This window comes from Mastomys coucha, unplaced genomic scaffold (assembly GCF_008632895.1).
Source record: "Mastomys coucha isolate ucsf_1 unplaced genomic scaffold, UCSF_Mcou_1 pScaffold12, whole genome shotgun sequence".
In the NCBI taxonomy this organism is placed as follows: domain Eukaryota; kingdom Metazoa; phylum Chordata; class Mammalia; order Rodentia; family Muridae; genus Mastomys; species Mastomys coucha.
Window position 1 is genome coordinate 36,653,269 of NW_022196894.1, and position 19,062 is coordinate 36,672,330.

The following is a 19,062-nucleotide window of genomic DNA, read 5'->3' on the forward strand; positions in this document are numbered from 1 at the left end:
AAAAAAAGACTGTGAACTCTAGGTGTGCCTGTGGGGAAGGGCTGGGAGTGCTGGTGACCCTGAGTAGTTTAGTGGTTGTTTGTTCCAGGTAGGATAGACCCTGATTCCTGTCCATAGCACTAAACAGTAAGTAAATGTGGGGCAGTGGGCAGCAGCCACCTGGGAACCCCGGAGACCCACCGAGCAAAGTAAATTTGTTCACAAGGGATGGTAGGTGTTCCGTGATAGCTCCTGAGACCAATGGCTCAGATTTCAGCCCAAACCCCTCACAGCTGCCCCCGCAGGAGATGTGTGCTCTATCAGGCAGACAATGCCTCAAGCTCCCAGCATTCTAGCTGGACCTTACACCCAGTCATCTGACCACAAGCCAGGCATGCCACGCCCCATACAATAAAAGGGGTGGTTTGCCCCCTCCTCACTCTCTTACTCTTCTCCTCTTCCTCTCTCTCTCTTGCTCTCTTACTCTTCTGCTCATTCCCCCTCTCTTGTTCTCTCTCTCCTCTCTGCTCTTTGTTTTCTTCTCATGCTTTCTCTCTCTCCTTCCTCTCATTTCTTTCTCTCTACTTAACTAGCATATTTCTACTTCCTACAATAAAATAACTGATTTATACATTGCCTCCTTTTTAATTAAGGCACTGTGCAGCAAACAGGTCAGCCTCGGGGAGAGAGAGAGACCCGGGCCTCAGCAGCAGGCCCCCTGTCATCACAGGGAGAGAGAGAGAGAGAGAGCCTCAGCTAGGCCACCAGCAACAGGCCCTTGCCTATGGAACAACAAGTAAATACATAAATAAATGAAAAAAATTAAAATTGTTAATTTGTATCCGTTTAAACTTCCTGGGACCCAATGAAGACCAGTCTCCTACCAAGAGTGTTCAGTGTTTCTTCTGCAGGGCCAGAGTAGTTTCAGGACCTCTCCAGTGCTCTTCAGAGGCCTCAGCCTGATGCAGGAGGCTCCCAATTCCATTACCGTGTCACAGTGGTGACACAGACATGCGGCATCAAAATGGCCCTAGACCTGTTTAAAGCCTAGGACCTCAGGGCTGGTTCAGTTTGCTCGTTTTAGAGCAGTGGTTCTCAACCTTCCTAATGTTGTCACCCTTTAATACAGTTCCTAATGTCGTGGGGTCCCCCCAACCATAAAGCTATTTCCTGCTGCTTCATAGCTGTAATTATTGCAACTGTTACAAATCATAATGTAAATATCAAATATGCAATTGCACGTGGGGGTCTCGACCCACAGGCTGAGGACCACTGCTTTACATTGAGCTGGATGGGGTGATTTTCATGTAACTTTTCTGAGAGAGCTGGTAACATGTAGGTTGTTGTTCTGTGTGCCTATGCAGAGCCCACCATTATTTTTCAATCAATTTTAACATAATTTGGTAATTATGATTATATATGAAATATTTGATTAGCATAATATCATTTAATCTCAAATTCGTTACAGTGCATGACTGAGCGGGCTATAACCTGTCAGGATTTTAGAGTTTCTTGAGGGTGTCTAACCGTTGCCCCAGGATGACTATGAAATCAACTCAACACAAAATTGCAAACTTTATGAAGGATGAAGGTTTTGTTTTGTTTTGTTTTGTTTTGTTTTTTGGTACTCGATTTCAGGGTTCTCAAACACGAACTTTATAAATGACAATGTCGCTTGGTAGTGTCACGCAAAATAAACACGTAACTGTGGACCTCTGGATTCTATGATGTGGCCTGAAGCCACCCTTCATTTAGTGTTGCCCAGAGAAGCCAAAAGACTGCACATTCCTGTGAGTCCAAACCATCATTTTCCTGCTTTGTAAAGCACGGGATATGATCTCTTTTCCAGGTTCCGGTGACATCCCCCGGGGATGGAATCTGAGAAGCGCCCGGAGCCTAACTCGTCATCCTCAGAACTGTTTGTGATCTAAAGGCTAAGTTGTGCACCCCTTTTTCCTTCTCAAGCTCCTGCAGCGCCTGGTGGGATTGGCCGGCGGGCGGGTGCACCAGGTCCTGGGAGAACCGGGCAGACCCGCCCCCTCGATGGCGCTGCGCGCGAGGCGGAGCCGGGGCTGCAGAGCCGCCTCCGGGCGGCGCAGGCGGTCCGCGAGAGAGATCCCCCTCATCACCTCCCCTTCCCCGGGCGTCTTCACGGTGGCCGCGTCCGGGGTGAGTACGCTGGGCCGGAGTTCCGCTGCTGCGCTCTCCGAGCAGCCATCTCGGGGCTGCGAGCCGGGTGGGTCCACGGGATGGGGCCGGGCGGGCGCGGAGCCTGCGCGCTCAGGCCTCGGTGCGGCTGTCCCGACCGGCGAGCGGCGGGCGAGCTGGGGTCCTGCAGAGGCCCACCTCGGTTAGGCTCGGGCTCGAGCTCGGGCTCCGGCTCCGGTGTCGGCGCCCCAGAGCTCAGGGCGGGGGGGAGATGTTGCGCGCATCGGAGAGATGCAGGGTGCATCCGCCGCGTCCCGAGTCCCGAGTCCCGGTGCTGGCGTCTCCGGGCGTCTCTACCTGGAAAAGGCCCATCCTTCTGGGTCCGGGTCAGACGGCGTTTCACCTGGATAAACAACTCAGCTGATCTGTACTTCCATGCCCGGGCGGGCCCGAGCTCCTTCGGCCAAGCAAGGGGCACTCACGGGGTTTGAAGGGCTTGAGACCCACACCTGCTTTATGTAGTTCGGGTACCTGGTCCCTCCAGGGTCTGTGAATCCTTGTCACTTGATGTTCTGGTTTTCCGGTGCTGAAGGGTGTGGGAGATAAGTATCTAGAGAAGGCCTTTGGGAGGAGGTAACTTTAGGAGGGTATTAGCCTGTGGGTTGCAAAGTGTTCAGAGGTGAGCCAGGAGGCATGAGGATGTGGGGGCTGCCCTGGACGCGGGCTGATCTCCCCAGTGGTTTCCTAATGAAAGAGCAGACAGAAGGTGGTAATTTGAGAGTTGAGAAAAGGCCTCTCTATCTCATTTTAAAAATCATTAGTTGATCTCTCTCTCTCTCTCTCTCTCTCTCTCTCTCTCTCTCTCTCTCTCTCTCTCTCTCTCTCTCTGTGTGTGTGTGTATAATGAATCTTCGGAGGTTGTAAGAAACTCAAAGAATGTCAGATATGATTAAGGTTGAGAAAGTGAAATTCAAGTTAGAGTGTTGAAGGCTGCCCCCGCACCAAGCCAGAGAGTGCTGGAATGTGTCTCCCGGGAAGGGAACACTGCTTTGTTGGTTGGTTTTCTTTTCTTCTGTTCTTAAAAGTTAATTTTTAAGAACAGCTTTGGCTTTTGTGGACACTGAAAACTCTCCACGAGATACGCAAGCCTCTGTGTGCCTGAGGGCCCTTGAGATAGGTCCACATCTTTGATGGGGGAGGGGGGTACTCAAAGTCAATAGCTGACCATGATAACTGTTTGATGAAGAATAGGTAGGGAGGGCAGTGACAGCGACTCTGTTACTACATTCTATGTGCTGCTTGATATAAGCATTTAGTACCTTCTCTAAGCTGAGCTGGTAATAGTGTGTGCCTTGGGAACCAACCACCAAATGTCTCTTGGGAGACCTGTTATCCACACTGGGAACATCCAAAGCAAGTCAGCCTAGAACTCATGGATGCAGTCCAGACTGGCTGGAATTTGGTGGGTAATCCTCCTGCTTCAGTCTTCTTAGTGCTGGCATTATAACCGTGAACCATTGGTGATTTCTGGCTATTCAAGCTTTTTTTTTTTTTTTTTCGCGCGCGCGCGCGCGCACACACACACACACACACACACACACACACACACACACACACACTGACAGGATAAAAGTGTGTGTGTAGATAGGGGTTTGTAAGGCATTTTTAGAACAGGTCCTCTTAACATTTACATGATCAAGTGGCCACCAACTTTATGTAACTAATCATTACTGTCCCTTGTCTATAATAATGCCATTTAAAAACTTTAGAATATCTTAAAAGACAACTAGTTATTTTTTTACTTTTTAAAATTATTTATAGCAGCTTTGTCTCTGGTAATGAGTCATGACAACCCTGAATTAGAAACCCAGCTTTCTCAAATTTGTCTCAGTGACTATTTCTGCTATTTTGTACAGGTAGCTATCATGAACACACGTATATTGCACAGTTGGGATTGTATGCACACTCTTATGTTATTTTTCTACTTGGCTGTGGTAAGCTCTTCCTCTATAGTTGGGGTCTTTTAAACACTCATTTTGGGGGTACATACTTATGTGCACATGTGCATGAGGAGGCCAGGGGACAGCCATTTGTGTCATTGGGATTAAAGCCAGTGTCACCATGCCTGGCTTTTAGGGAGATTCTAATAGATTAACGTCAGGTTCTTGTGTGGTAAGCATTTTACTGACTGAACTCTCTCTCCAGTCCATGTGCTCTAGGATGTGATATGTTGATTAAATCAGATCCCTGTTATTAACTTTTGAGTTCTTTTCAAGGTTTTGCTATTTTGGCAGTGTTGATGGTAATACAGTTTCCTCTGATTGTATACTAAATGATGTAATCAAGAGTTATATATAGTGAACTGTGTTTTAAAAATCCCATTTTCACATATCTTCTTACTGCTTTTTTTCCCATCAGAAGGACAATTGCTATTTCTCAGGGTTCTGGTCCATCTTAGGTCCATTCTCTTTCATTGGTTCTGAGACTTCACAGCATGTAAGAGTCACCGTTGTCTAAATTTCAGCCCGGGTCTCAGATGTAGCTCTTTGAACCTGTCAGTTTTGGAGTGGAATACAGAAACCTATAGCTTTGTCCACTCCTTCAGAGAGCTGACCAAAGCACGTTTGGAGCCACAGATGAGAAGTGCTTTTAAATAAAAGGCAGACACACTCAGAAAATCCAGATCAGTGACTTGGAAACACTCATACACTTGATAAGAAGTCGAACTAACACTTTGACACATGAACCACTTACCCTTTTGTTTTTGTTTTTGTTTTTCCAAATTATCTCAGAGCTTCTCAGCCCTTAGGACCATTGGTAGACCTGACCTGTAATGGCTACAGAAGTGGACTTCTGTGATCCACTGCAGAATTATCGGATAGCTGCAAACAGATGTGGGAAGGCATGCTCAGTGAGCTTCTACTGAAATCTCCCACCAGAAATTCTCTTGACTTCTGTAAGCATCTATTACATAAAACAACTTCAGTCACTTGCTAGTTCAGTTTATCTCATGTTTCCCAGCAACTTTTGCTTTAAAATGGGTGTGGCAGAGCCACAAGCATGCCCTTGAAAGGGGTAGTATATCTTAGAAAGTCCTGCCCCATCCTCTTTCTCCATTCTGTTTTTGGCTCTGAGGTAAGACATTTTGCTTCCTGCATGCCACCTACCATGATATGTTGCCTCACCATAGCACATAAACAACTGACCATGGGCCAAAACACATCAAACTGTGAGTCGAATTGTTTCTAAGGTGGTGATCTCAAGAGTGTATACTGTTGGGCAGAAGGCTGAGAGGAGGTACATAGTGCAACTTAGTAGCAGCCCCACCCTTTCCAGTAGTCAGTGGCAGAGAGGAGGGCTTGATCCAGTGTTCTAGAAAGGTAAATGGAAGGGTGCTGCTATGAGCCTTACTGCTGTTAAACTTCTAGGGTCATACTTCTCTATGTAGCCCTGCCTGTCCTGGAACTCACTCTATAGACCAGGCTGGCCTCGAACTCAGAGATCTGCCTGCCTCTGCCTCCCAAGTGCTGGGATCAAAGGCTTGCACCACTTCATTCTCCCTTTTTAAATATAGCATCCCTTTCTTCAGTAGGCTTGGATTATGTTGTGTCCTTACTCATATAGTATATCTTATATTATTATCTTATATACTTATTCATATAGTATATCTTAGAAAGTTATATGTTAGGTTGATTTGAGACATCAGGATAAATAGAGTTGTAAATCTTTTTGAGAATTCAGTTAATTATTTACCAAGCATTGATTGGGGCTATACTCAGGGTCTCTCTGACTTTATGATTTTTTAAGAATATTTTTAATGCTTTAATTTTAGATTGCTTCAAAGTTTTTTTTTCTCTTCTTTTTTTTTTAGCGCCATCCCCGGAGCGAAGACGACGCGGGGGGTGGGGGGGACGATGCTTCAAAGTTTTAAAAATGATACAGAAAGTTCATGTAGCTTCTTCTAATCTATTTATTCCTTTACACAGCAGTGAAAACTTTGTCAGTACTATCTCGACTTCATTTCTCAATACTGTTGATAGACTTTATTTCTTATTACTAGCAACAGGTTTTTGAGGTCAGTAGGTCTTACCTGGTCATTTGATAACCTCTTTAAGGTGATGTTAGCTTCCCTGTATGGTTACCAATTGCAGTTAACATTAAGGGAAAGTCTTTGTAACCATAGAGCACAAAACTGTTCATTCTCAAATTTCCACCGGTTGATTCTAATGCCCGTTGGTGAAGCCAGACTGACGCAATGATTGCTGTAGTATTTGCTTAGTGTTTTTTTTTTTCTTCCTTTTCCTGGCTGCAAAATTGGAAGTTTCCTGTATGAAAGAGATTTCTTTTGTCTCCTATCCCTTTCTTTATTTGATCAGTTATGTCAATATATATTCATGGGAATTCATTTTATTCTGTAGATTAAAATACAGGGCACATTTTTAAAATTAAATGTCTCCAGTTGGGAGCCATAATAGAGCATCGTCAACTTTTCCTCTGTACTGCTCCAGAGAATCTCAAGGTAGCAAGGCCATTGCCTGGAGTGAAGTGGCGACTCACACCTTGTCTGTGGTGTCTGTGGATAGCCTTAAAGGTCTTAGGGTGCAGATTTTGGTGCTCACCAGCTGCTGGATGCCACCATATCCTTTCTGTCTGCTGCAGGAACACTTACTGCATAAATGAGGCGCCTACCACATCTTCCTTGGAGGCATGGAAATGGTGTATGTGTATGTCGAGCTTACCTTCCTTATTAGAAAGTTTAAAAAAGCACACAGACGTACAAAGACCGTGAGCCCTTAGGTAATTAATTGTCTCCTAACTATCTCAGTGTTTTGCCAGTCTTGTTTCATGCGTTCCTCTTTGGAATGGGAAGGGGAGACAGGAGCATGTTTGAAAAACAAATTGGAGCCATTAAGGGCAGGGAGAAGACTGAACTAAAAAAGGGCAGTGCTTCCCTGTTGGCCTGTCGGTGTCCGCACCTATGGGTGTCTGTGCCTATGGGTGTCCCTGCCTGTGGGTGTCCGTGCCTGTGGGTGTCCCTGCCTGTGAATGTCCGTGCCTGTAGGTGTCCGTGCCTGTGGGTGTCCGTGCCTGTGGGTGTCCGTGCCTGTGGGTGTCCCTGCCTGTGGGCGTCCCTGCCTGTGGGTGTCCCTGCCTGTGAGTGTCCGTGCCTGTGAGTGTCCGTGCTTGTGGGTGTCCTTGCCTGTGGGCATCCACGCCTGTGGGCGTCCATGCCTGTGGGTGTCCCTGCCTGTGGGTGTTCGCACCTGTGAGTGTCTGTGCCTGTGAATGTCCAGGCCTATGAGTGTCTGTGCCTGTGGATGTCCGCGCCTGTGCTTAAAAGTGGTACAGAGCACTTTTAAGTGCTCAGAGCAGACAAATTGCATTCAGGAAAGGGAAAGCCTGATGGTGGTGGCACACACCTTTAATCTCAGAGGTTGGGAAGCAGAGGCAGGTGGATCTTTATGAATTAGAGGCCAGCCTAAGCTACAGAATGAGACTCAGGACAGCCAGAGCTACCCAGAGAAACTTTGTCTCGGAAAACAAAACAAAACAAAAAAGAAAAACAAAAAACTCAACCCAACCAACCAACCATCCAACCAAAAACAAACTCTAGGGCAGATTTCTAGACCAGGAAGGTGGGTGAGCATTGCCGTAAAATAACTCCTTCATGAGTTTGTTCTCTGAGGATTCCCTGTCCTTTCCCATATCAATTGTCTTGATTAAAAATGAGAATGCCTCCGAGAAGAGACCCTCACTCATACTTAAATAATAGTACAAATCAGTCCAGTGGCGCCTTCCCCAGAGATAACGTTTGTTTGAAAAGTCATTTTGTTTCTAATTACAAAAGTATTATATACTTCTAATTACAAATGTATTTATATACTCATTGAAAGAAAATTGGAAATTATTATTATAAATATCAGTACCTTATCAGAGGTATGATTAGGTTTATCTTGGCTAGTATTCTGATAATACATGACTCACTGTGGTTGCCAGCAAATCTCTTGTAGTTCTGGAAATGCGACAGGTGTTTGGGTGTGTCTTCTCATAAACTCTTACAATATCATTATGAAGTGAGCATTCTCCCGCCTCCCAAGTTTTTCTTTTTTCCCATTAACACTTTTAATTTTCAAGATAATAGGAGTTGTATACAAATGACAAGTTGCAGACCCTTGCCTCTTTATTTTTTTTTTTTATCTAAATAAAAGATAACTCAAGATGAATTCTCAAGAGAAAAAAAAAAAGCTATATACATAAGGGACTGCATTTCCTTCATCGTCTACTTGGAACCAGTCCTTGTGATGCTGTCATAGACTCAAGAAAGAGGCGGTGGTAAGTCGGAAGAGCTACATTCACTGCTGTTATCATTTTACCAGCAAACCACTTACCACACAATGCATTGACAGCAGCAGTAGCCGCAGCAGTAGATGGGCACTTCACATACACATTGCCCAGAGCTGAAATTTTGTCAACATAAATATGAACGACTCCTCCATTCTTCAATGGCATCATCTTTAATCTCTGTCTCCCATCCAACTTCTTCTTCTGTTTGAGGATTAAACATGTTAGAAAGTTGGAGACGCTGTGTTGCAAGAAGTTGAACAGACGCAGCTGCAGCTAGTCATGTTTGCAAATCTGTAACAAAAGAGAATTCTGCCATAGCACCAGATGCCAAAGAGCACATTCTGAGTCAGAAAATGTAATGGATCCATATCCCTTAGATCGACCGGTTTCAGTATCCAACATGAGCTGAATACTTTGAGTCCTTCCAAAAGGTTCAGAGATCCCCCGAAGCATAGCTTCAGTGATGTTAAAGTGTAATGAGCCCACGTAGAGCCTCATAGGTCTAGTATTTCCCTTCTGTAAATTGTTTGCCATTGCAGCACCTCTGGGCTTTTTGTTTGTTTGTTTGTTTGTTTTTTTGTTTTTTTCCCCTGCCTATGATGCCTGGATTATGATTGGCACTCCTAAAACTTGTTGGCTAGTTAATCCAGTTGCTAGAGGGACTGAGCTGGCACCAACAAGTTCCACATAGGCAACTCCTTTGGAACGTCTTGAATTTCTATCAGAAGTCATTCTTACATCTTGAACCTTTCCTACTGTAAAGAACAATTCTTACAAGTCTCTTGGTCGAATTCTTGCTGCCAGTTGCATGTAGAAAACTGTCTTTGAGCCCCTTTCCTCAGGAGTCAGATTATCAATAGGTTCCCTCACAGGGCTCTTGTCTTTCCTGAATGGACTTCAGCTTCGGAAACGGCTTCTGTAGGGATTTCTGTAACGGCCTTGGAACCTTCTATCTCGGCTTCACGAGCGGCTTCGACTCCTTTCTTTGCTTCTGTTTTGTTTCCGCTCTTGGCTTTTGCTCTTTTTCTTGTCTCTATCTCTACTTCTGTTCTTTACTTTTGGTTCTTTTTCTCTCATGACTACGACGTCTGCTCTTGCTCCCCCCACCCCTCTTTTTGTTACGTTCTTCATGGCTGTTAGCTCTTGTTCTCATCCTTATTGATAGTTCACACTGGAATCAAAGGTGAATTCATGGGAGTAGAGGTGAGATATCGCTAGGCAAGTCTTCTTGTAAGGGGCCTCACACATCGCTTCAGTATCAGTATCGTCTGCCATTTTCTCTACTCGCCTGTGCAGGTATACTCGCGCCTGTGCTCGACTCGGGATCCACTCCTGTGACAGCATGGGCCAGCTCCCTGAAATGGCCCTCCCAAGTTTTATATAAGCTAGGGAAACATATGGAGAGGTTGTCTCCAATCCTCCGGTCACTTCGATGACAGGCAGAGATCTCTCTTGAATACATAGATGTGTTCTAAAAGCACCCCTCCGACCCCCCACTTCTCAGTGAAACAAGGAAGTTTTGCCTTTGAACTTTCTTCTGTGCCAGCAGTTTTATAGAAGACACTTAAGCTTATAAGGGAGGGGGGGATGGGGTTGTTAAAGTGTGCCAAGCCTTCATGCTAGAATTAATAGTCATATAAAAAGAACAAGAGATAAGAGATATGAAATCTGGATTTAAATCTCTCTCTGAATGTGTGTGTGTATGTGTGTGTGTGTATACTTGTGTACCAAGGAAAAGCCACTAGTACAAGGGCCCTCAACAAGAGGCTGACCACACTGGACCCCAATCTGAGGTTTCCAGAAAGTCTCCAGAAGTGGAGAAGCCAAGTCCCGGGGATTTTATTACCGAAGGCAAACAGGCTGAGATGGGAAGGTTACAGCCTCTGCAGCTGCCTACAAAGACCCCTGGGCCACCCCACAGACAGATCTCTTAGTGTACACAGGGAGCTATGAGCGCTAGTCGGGGAAGGCTTGAGCCAGCTCTGGGAGGCCCTGAAGGTGGGTGTTGTCCTTACTGCACTGGCTTTTCCTTTCTTGTTACTTAAGATGTATTCAGAAGTATTTCCTTGTTGGTCCATAGCACAGACAGTCTGTTCGGCTATGGAAATTAGAATCTGGCTTCAGAACTCACTGCATTTTCCTTGCTAAGATGTTTGGGATTTGAGGCATAATGTGACTTTGATGGTGCAGAGAGGATGCGGGGGTGTTCCGTGATAGTCCAACCCTGTAGGAAAGTAGAGTTTATCTAGGTTGGTGTCATTTTACCCCCGGGAAGATAAGGAAGTGAAGGTCAATGCAGTGACTGGACATAGATCAGTTGGCTCATAAGTGATAGAATTGTGGTTTCTCTATGACACCCAAGTCTCTGCTCTTGACTCGTTTTTCTCAGAGATTGTCGACAACCTGTTTGGGTCCCCTTGTGTTTCTCATGTCCCACCCCAGCACACTCTGTTAGGCTCTGCCCTGGGCTAGCATCTCACTGAGACCGCAGCTCAGCTGGGATTGGGTTTCTAATGAGTACTGAGGTCTGTCATTTTAGGACAGGATTTCTATTCATAATACATCCTCTGTGGTTGTCTTTCAGTGATCTCTGGGATAGAACCGCTGGGGAGTGGCAAACATTAATTACCTCATGAGTTGCCATCAAATCCTCGGTCTTACTGGAAAAGTACAATTTGAAACCTCCTCACTCCAGCTGAAGCAGAGGTACAGGTCACTGGCAAGCTAAGAGACATGGGCTGCAACCCACCTTACCTCCTCTCCTACAGATTACGGTTGTTGTTGCTCTTTACCCTGTGCCTGACGGTGGTGGGATGGGCCACCAGCAACTACTTTGTGGGTGCTATTCAAGTGATCCCCAAGGCAAAGGACTTCATGGCTAATTTCCACAAGGTCATACACTTGGGGAATGAAGAAACTCTGGGCCGTGATGCAGCCACAACAAGGGCAGAACTTGCTAACTGCCCTTCGGTGTCCCCAAACCTCAGTAAGTATTTGCTGGTTTTGTTCTGTTAAGTACTACAAAAAATTATTTAACCGATGTTGCAGAAAAGTGTGAATAGTAGAATGATAATAATTAAGTTTTGCAAAATGACTATACCTGGGAGTCCACATGCCAGCTAAAAAGTGGTGTCTCCCAGGAATTTTGTGAGGCCCTTACTCCTTTTCACTCTATATCCTGACTCCAGGCCTTTGAACCTGACAGACTGGAAACCTGTGCTTGTGTATGGCTGCAGCAACTCAACATTTTGTTAAGCTTCCAGTTTGTTGATTCTCATCGATAATACAGTTCATTACTATCATATGAATGATCCTAATTTTATCATCCATACTATATTAAGTCAGCCGGTCTGGACTTGTGGTTCTACTCCGCATGTTTCTGATTATCTCTCTAAGACAGTGGGCACCTGGGCGCATCATCCTGCCTTGCTGGTGGAAGCTGCAAGCATGGGCAGTCTTCCATTTGTGTCTCATCTGTTAGTGTCCCTTTAGCCAAAAGTATGGAGCCAAGAGATAGGACTCAGTTTTTCAGTGTGTTTTTTACGTTTATTTTCTCCAGGATCTTGTATATTTTGATTTCATGTTGATCTCTTCCTTTCAGTGAACAGTGAATTGGTTTGAGTGGGCTCAGTACATCTAAGAAAGACAAGTTCTCACATATATCGTTTCTCTAGAACATCAGAATGCTCAGATTCTCCAAGACAGCCCTTTAAGCTTCATCTAGTATGGATCCCCCTTCCCAGAATGCCCTTTTCTCTGTCCATGTCTTGTGGGTTCCTAGGTAGTCATCTGAAACTCAGCTTAGATCTCTTTCATCTTCTAGGAAGGACTCAGGGGCTGCCCCAACCCCAGCCTCAGGAAATCTCAGTTTCCTGGGTGCTGCACCTGCTTGTGGCACCGCCTAAGTCACGGTGTGCATCTTCATGCTTGTCTTTCTGTGGAGATGGGGGTATCTCATTCTAGCTGTCTAGTCCAGCTGCCCTTCCGGACAGGCAGCGACAGCTCCCTGTCTACGCTAGGAGAGAGGTCTGTTGGATGTCCTGGGGCTCTTCGAAGGCCTGTTGTTCTTAACCTGCTTGTGGGAACTGCAGCATGTATGTCTGAGCATGCCTCAGACTGTTGAGAGAGGCCACTTGGAGAGGAAGGAGGATGGTACAATCTGTTAGCAGCTCGAAGATTTAAAGCCTATCTAGTGTATGGGGTCTTAAAGGGCGTGTAAGGCACAGAGCTTATCACCGTTCCTAAACAGAACTCTGCCTCCTCTCTTGCTGGTCAGGCTGTCCTTTGTATTCAGGTCAGAAAATGGGGGTTACTTACTTCAGTCTGATATTCGAAGCCCTGCTCAGGATGGATTACCACAGACAGCCTCGAGTTTCACCAGCAGATGCTGTGTTAACTGGAAACATCTACCCTGGTGTGATGGGAGAAGAGTGTGTGTAGTTGTCACCCTGGCTAGGGAGTCCGGTGGGCTTAAGCTTCTCCCTAGTGCCTTGTCTGCAGGGATCTAAGCATGAGAAGTGTAGGGCAGAAGTGGAAAGAAGGCCTCATGCAGGAGTTGAATTCTGTAGAATGTTCTTGGCTTCCATAGTTCATCCTCCTTGGTAGGGGTTACTCTGTCTTGCCCTCATCTTTAGTGGGTGGTGAGGTGGCTGGGCAGTCTGTGTGGCTCACTCAAAAATGGATCATAGAGAGGGCTGTCAAGATGGCTTGGTGGGTAAGAGCACTGACTGCCCTTTCGAAGGCCCCAAGTTCAAATCCCAGCAACCACATGGTGGCTCACAACCACCCGTAATGAGATCTGACACCCTCTTCTGGTGTGTCTGAAAATAACTACCGTGTATTTATTTGTAATAATAAATAAAATCTCTGGGCTGGAGCGAGGAGGGACTGAGTGAGCTGGGCAGACTGGAGCAAGCAGAGATCCAAAAATTCAATTCCCAACAATCACATGAAGGCTTACAGCAAGGCTCACAAACATCTGTACAGCCACAGTGTACTCATATACATAAAATAAATACATCTAAAACAATGGATCATAGAGCCAGAATTGATTGCCCAGGCACAGGAAATGCCCTCACACATCAGTTACTTGCTTTGTCAGCAGGCTGCCATTGCCTTAGCGCTCTATGTACGGCTCACGAGACTTCCATCCAGAGAGAGCAGGAGGAGCTGCACTACTCACAGGGCACCAGGCAGAGGGCCAAGCTTTCATCTGAGTCAGCTGTGTAAACCCCAGAGCTTCGTGCCACAGCTCCGATTACGACATGTGTCTGGTGTTGATTGCAGGAGGCCAGAGCAAGCTCATCTTTAAGCCAGACCTCACTTTGGAGGAAATACAGGCCAAAAACCCCAAAGTGTCCAGAGGCCGGTATCATCCTGAGGAATGTAAGGCTCTGCAGCGGGTGGCCATCCTCATTCCCCACCGGAACAGAGAGAAGCACCTGATCTACCTGCTGGAACACCTGCATCCCTTCCTGCAGAGGCAGCAGCTTGACTACGGCATCTACATCATCCACCAGGTGAGTGTGGGCTTTCCCGGACCCTGTAGTCTGCGGAGGAAGCAACGTGCGTGTTTGTTTTTGGGGGAAAGGACTACCATCAGAAGGAGAATTTTCTTCCCTCACTCACCCTCGAAGAGAGCAGAGGAAATTCTGATCCTGAACTTGGTGCCATGGGGTGAAGCCCTGGGAAGTGTCACCGTCCTAACATGCACTTTGGGAGGAAGCCTGTTTTTGAGAGCACCGCCCCCACACTATACCCCCAACCCCAGCACCATGTTATTAGCCAGTGCTAGCCCATACACATCCCTGAGCTCTCCTGCCTGTCCCATTTCTTATAGGTTTGCCCTATGTTACACACTATGGGTTTGGGTTTCGGCCTGTTGTTATTGAATGTGGTTGCGTGGGCCAGATCTCAAGAGTGGTTTCATGGAGTGCCAAGTGGTACAACCAGCTAGTTGTATGGCTTTACAGTCACCTTGACCATTAACCCCACCACTGCTTATGGTGTCACATAGGCGACGTTTAACTTTCACCGCCTTGACTCACTCATTTGGCTTCCAGATTGGTTAGTAGGAACAGCATGTGACTGCCCATAGGCTGCCTCAGAAGAGCTCAGCTTTAAGGTCAGTCAGTCGCTGGTGGGTGACTAAACATGCCTCTATTTGGTATGAAAGTTTACTGAATATAAGATAGAACATCAGCTGAAACATGTGCCTAAACTTGTTAATATCATCCTGAGCTATTCATACATTGTTCCTTCGGATCTAATAAGAGTATGGGCAAAATCATTAACTGCTTACTTAATATTAGATGTAGGTGAGAAAACCAGTTTTAGGTAGAATGGTCAGCTTATAAGGGTTCTCCTGGGTAGTGTATACTTTATGAGAGACTTCATAATCAGGTGCTTCTCTATGGTATATCCGTGTCCAGTTTTTAGGACTTGAAATAAAACTTTAGAGTTGTTTTAAAGATTTATTTCATATATGTGTGTGTGTGTATACACACACATATATACATATTTGTGTATATATATATATATATATATACATACATACATACATACATATATATAAATATAAATGATGTGCATTTGCCTGCATGTATGCAAGTGAATCATGTATACCACTGGTACTAACCAAGGTCAGAAGGGACCATTGGATTCCCTGGAACTGGAATTATGGCTGGTTGTGAGCCAACGTGGGTTTTGGTTACCAAATCCATGTCTGCTACCAAAGCAGCAATTGCTCTTACCCACTGAGCCATCCATTCAGCTCCTATAGCTTCTTGTCTGTTGTTGAACAGGGCCGTTTGTAACCGAGGCTTGTCTGAAACACCACTGAGGTCGAGCTTCGATTTCTCGTCCTCTTACCTCTACTTCGCCCAAATTGGGGCTGCAGGCAGGAGGCATCACCACATGTGGTTCATCTGGAGGCTGAACTCAGTCAGTGCCCTATGGGTGTTGGCAAGCACTCTACCCACTGAGCTATATCTTCAGCCCACTTCTTTTGTTTTAGAATTAATCTTGTTTTTTAGCGACATTGGTTAAAACTCTGATTTATTGAGTCTGACTTCTTACTTAGGATGATAGCTACCAAAATATGGTACTATTTTTAGTTTGTTTTCCTTCTCCAAAGATTATTTGTGTGTGTGTGTATGTGTGTGTGTGTGTAGTCAGGGGTCTCTCCTATTGTTTCTGCTGCTGCACACTCTGGGTTAGCTTACCTGAAAGCTTCCAGGCAGCCCTCTTGTCCCCACCTTCCCTCCTGTCACAGGCATGCTGGGTTACAGGTGTTTTCACCTCATCTGGCTTTTCTTTTTTCCTTTTTTTTTAAACTTTAGTTGAACCAGTGGTTGGTTGGCCATTCCCACAAGTTCCCACCACCTTTACTCCATCACCCTTTGTGGGCAGGACAGATTATAGGCTGAAAGTTTTGTGGCTGGGTTGGTGTTCAGTCTTTGCACTGGGAACCTTGTCTGGTTATAGAATCATCTGTTTTTTTGTTTTTTTTTATGTGAATTCTGGGTATTGAACCCAGGTTGTTAGGCATGCGTGGCCATTTCCTAAGAGCCCCCCCTTTTCACCTCCTCTGTTTTCTTTCATCTTCCTGCCTCTCCCCGCTTCCCCCTTCGTTCTTGGCCAGGCTAGCTTGAAACTCTCAATCCTCCAGAGTACTGAGATCATAGGCATGTGCTCTGGTTTGTGTGTGTGTGTGTGTGTGTGTGTGTGTGTGTGTGAACAGAAACATACCTACTTTGTTACTCCTTCCAGGAAAGTGCTGCTGTACCTTCTAAGAATCGCTTACAATTTTGTTATGATAAGCTGTCAAATCAGACTTTATTTTTACAGCATTCAGTTAGCCTTGAGCAAAGTTGGACTGAAAAGTCCTTGTGGCATATTGCACGTTAAGTGTTGATGATCCTGCAGACCGCGTTGTCTTCAGATCCTTCCGAACAGCCACTGTAAGGACGAGCCTCTGTCATTAGTGTTATAACAGGATTTTGTTGAGCCATTTCCAAGAAAGTTTTAAGTAGCTTAGAAGTATTAGCGACAGCCTTCTCTGTTGGTAGGTCACAATTTCTTGGTCCTTCCTGACAAGTTCTTAGCTTAGTCTCTTGGAAATTCAGTGTCATTGTGGAGGGTTAGCTGGAGATCAGCCAGGAGCTGACAGGAAGGCAGTAACACTAACTGTTGTGACAAGAACATTCTAGGGCCTTTGTAGTTTCCTGTGGAATTGATCAAGGCCCTTTAAAAACTGAGCTTAGAAGAACACTTCACATGAGCTCCAGCCTCTTAATAAGTTGAAGTGCACAATTATGTTGCTTTATTTTTATTCGTATTTTAAAACTACATCGCATTTTTTTTGGTGCTATCTCAGCCACTTTCTCATATTTTAAAAACCATCTTTTTAACTTTTAAGTGTACTGTTGAGTAGTGGTATGTATATGTGTGTGTGGGGGGGTGGGGAGATGACTCAGCAGTTAAGACCACATCAAGCTCAGGCAGAGGACCAAGCTCAGGCAGAGGACCAAGCTCAGAGCCTTACACTCACTTCCAGCAGCTCACAATCAGCTCTTGGTAACTGATGTCCTCTTCTGCCCTCAGAGGCCACTTATACCCATGTATTCCCCCCCATATACACATGCATGTACACAATATACCATGCACACATACATGCGCACACACATGCACACACTATGCACACACACATGCACACACACCATGTACACACATACACACCATGCACGCACACATGCACACACACATATACACACACACCAGACACATACACAACACACACACCATGCATACATGCACATGCACACACACACACCATACACACACACACACACCAGACACACACATTATACACACACAATATGCACACCCCCCATGCATACACACACATGCACACACACAACATGTACACACACACATGCACACATATACCATGCACACACACAACATGTACACACACAACATGCACACACACACACACTGAAAAATAAAATTAGTCTTTAAAAATGAAGCTGTTTTCTGACCAGGTATGATGGCTCATTCTGTTATCTCAGCATTTGGGAGTCTGAGGCAGGAGAATTTCGGTGAGTTTCAGGCTACCTTGGAGAAATGTCTCAAAAACAAAGAAACTTTACTCTCATACAATCTATCTACTGGACTTTTTAGTCTTTTCATCTAAGCAAATTATCCACCCTCAGACAACTGGCCAGATTCAACGGGATGCTTTTAAATTATAGAATATAAATATGCGTGAAACACAAAGCCCAAACAGAATGGTCTGTTTGTTATCATTGCATTTCCTCTGTTAGATACTAGTGTATGTTGTCTTGCCAATAGACAGAGGTAATATAACACTCCTAAATGGGGGGTGAAGGGGAGCACACGAGAGCGCCTTTTCTCCAGAATTCCTCATTTTCACGTGCGTTCTCCATAGACGGGAAGTAAAAAGTTTAACCGCGCCAAGCTCCTGAATGTGGGCTATCTGGAAGCTCTCAAGGAAGAGAACTGGGACTGCTTCATATTCCACGACGTGGACCTGGTGCCCGAGAATGATTTCAACCTCTACACCTGCGGTGATCAGCCGAAGCACCTGGTGGTGGGCCGGAACAACACCGGCTACAGGTAAGGTGGCCCCGGCTGTGCGGCGTACTTACTGTGATGGAGGCTATGATGTGGTGTCCAGAGTGAGTTAGGGGGCAAGAAATGGAGAAAGATGGCCCAAAGATTGCTGTGCAGAACAGCAATTAAAACATGAAGTCAGGGGAAAAAAAAGGTCTCTCAAAACCTTGGGAAGAAACACCAAGACAAAGGGGAAGGGCAGGAGAGAGAATGTAATCCCCACAATTGTGCTGGGCCGCCTGCTCCCTGCAGTACCTGTGGTGGGACTTGACAGGCTTCCTCACACAGGAGAATTTTAATAACCTGCCCATCCATCCCTCTACCGGACAACGTGATGGCACCCTCTAGCCAGTGTTTGAACATCGATCTATTATTGGGATATCTTGCCAGAGTTTTAGGAAAGGGCAGGGGCGCACATGTCCACCATCGTAGTCTGCTCGGGAACCAGGATATCCAAGACAAGTTCCTGTCTTTCAGAGCTACCGTGGGAAATCCCTCCATCCATCCTTTCTCTCCATTTCTGCCTCCCAAAAGAGGAACATGATCTTTAAGTGGTATTTAATACCAGCTCCTAGTCAGATATAACCGGCCAGGCAGTAGCCTTTTGCAGGTAAACTCTATGTAAATTAAGCTGACTGTACGCACACTTCCCTGTCACCTTCCTCCAAGGCCTGCCATTCCTGTGGAGCTATGCCACCCAGCTAGGGGCCAAGAGGCCAGGCTGAAGGGGCAGAGAAAGTGTTGGTGTAAGGAAACAGGAAGTTCCTATGGAGAGGCATGACTCTGCAAGCACAGCTGCAAGCAGTTAGTAGGGAAGAGGGAGAGGAAGTCTGTGCGAAACTAAGACTAACCTGGGAAATAGGGTGGGAGGCTCTGCCAGAGCCTGTAGAGTGAGAAAGGGAAACCGACTCTCTTGATCACCTTCCTTGATCACCTTCCTTGGTGTTGCTCTTT

The 19,062-nt window shown here is 45.7% G+C and overlaps 1 protein-coding gene and 1 pseudogene across 5 annotated transcripts in view; one reads left to right on the forward strand and one right to left on the reverse strand.

The window, feature by feature from the left end:
* The first annotated feature begins 2,039 nt into the window (after positions 1 to 2,039).
* Positions 2,040 to 19,062, forward strand: part of B4galt4 (beta-1,4-galactosyltransferase 4) — a 28,513-nt gene continuing 11,490 nt past the window's right edge. The window contains exons 1-6 of one of the 5 annotated variants that reach the window (XM_031363875.1): positions 2,082 to 2,148; positions 4,920 to 5,083; positions 6,787 to 6,924; positions 11,057 to 11,458; positions 13,759 to 13,991; positions 17,924 to 18,111. In XM_031363875.1, the coding sequence (XP_031219735.1) occupies positions 11,206 to 11,458; positions 13,759 to 13,991; positions 17,924 to 18,111 (674 nt within the window). In that variant the 5' untranslated portion in view covers positions 2,082 to 2,148; positions 4,920 to 5,083; positions 6,787 to 6,924; positions 11,057 to 11,205. Of the gene's footprint in view, positions 2,216 to 4,919; positions 5,084 to 6,786; positions 6,925 to 8,444; positions 8,461 to 11,056; positions 11,459 to 13,758; positions 13,992 to 17,923; positions 18,112 to 19,062 lie in introns of those variants that run through there. The other 4 variants (XM_031363876.1, XM_031363873.1, XM_031363874.1 and 1 more) reach the window with 4 other exon arrangements.
* Positions 8,746 to 9,456, reverse strand: LOC116083226 (annotated as a pseudogene).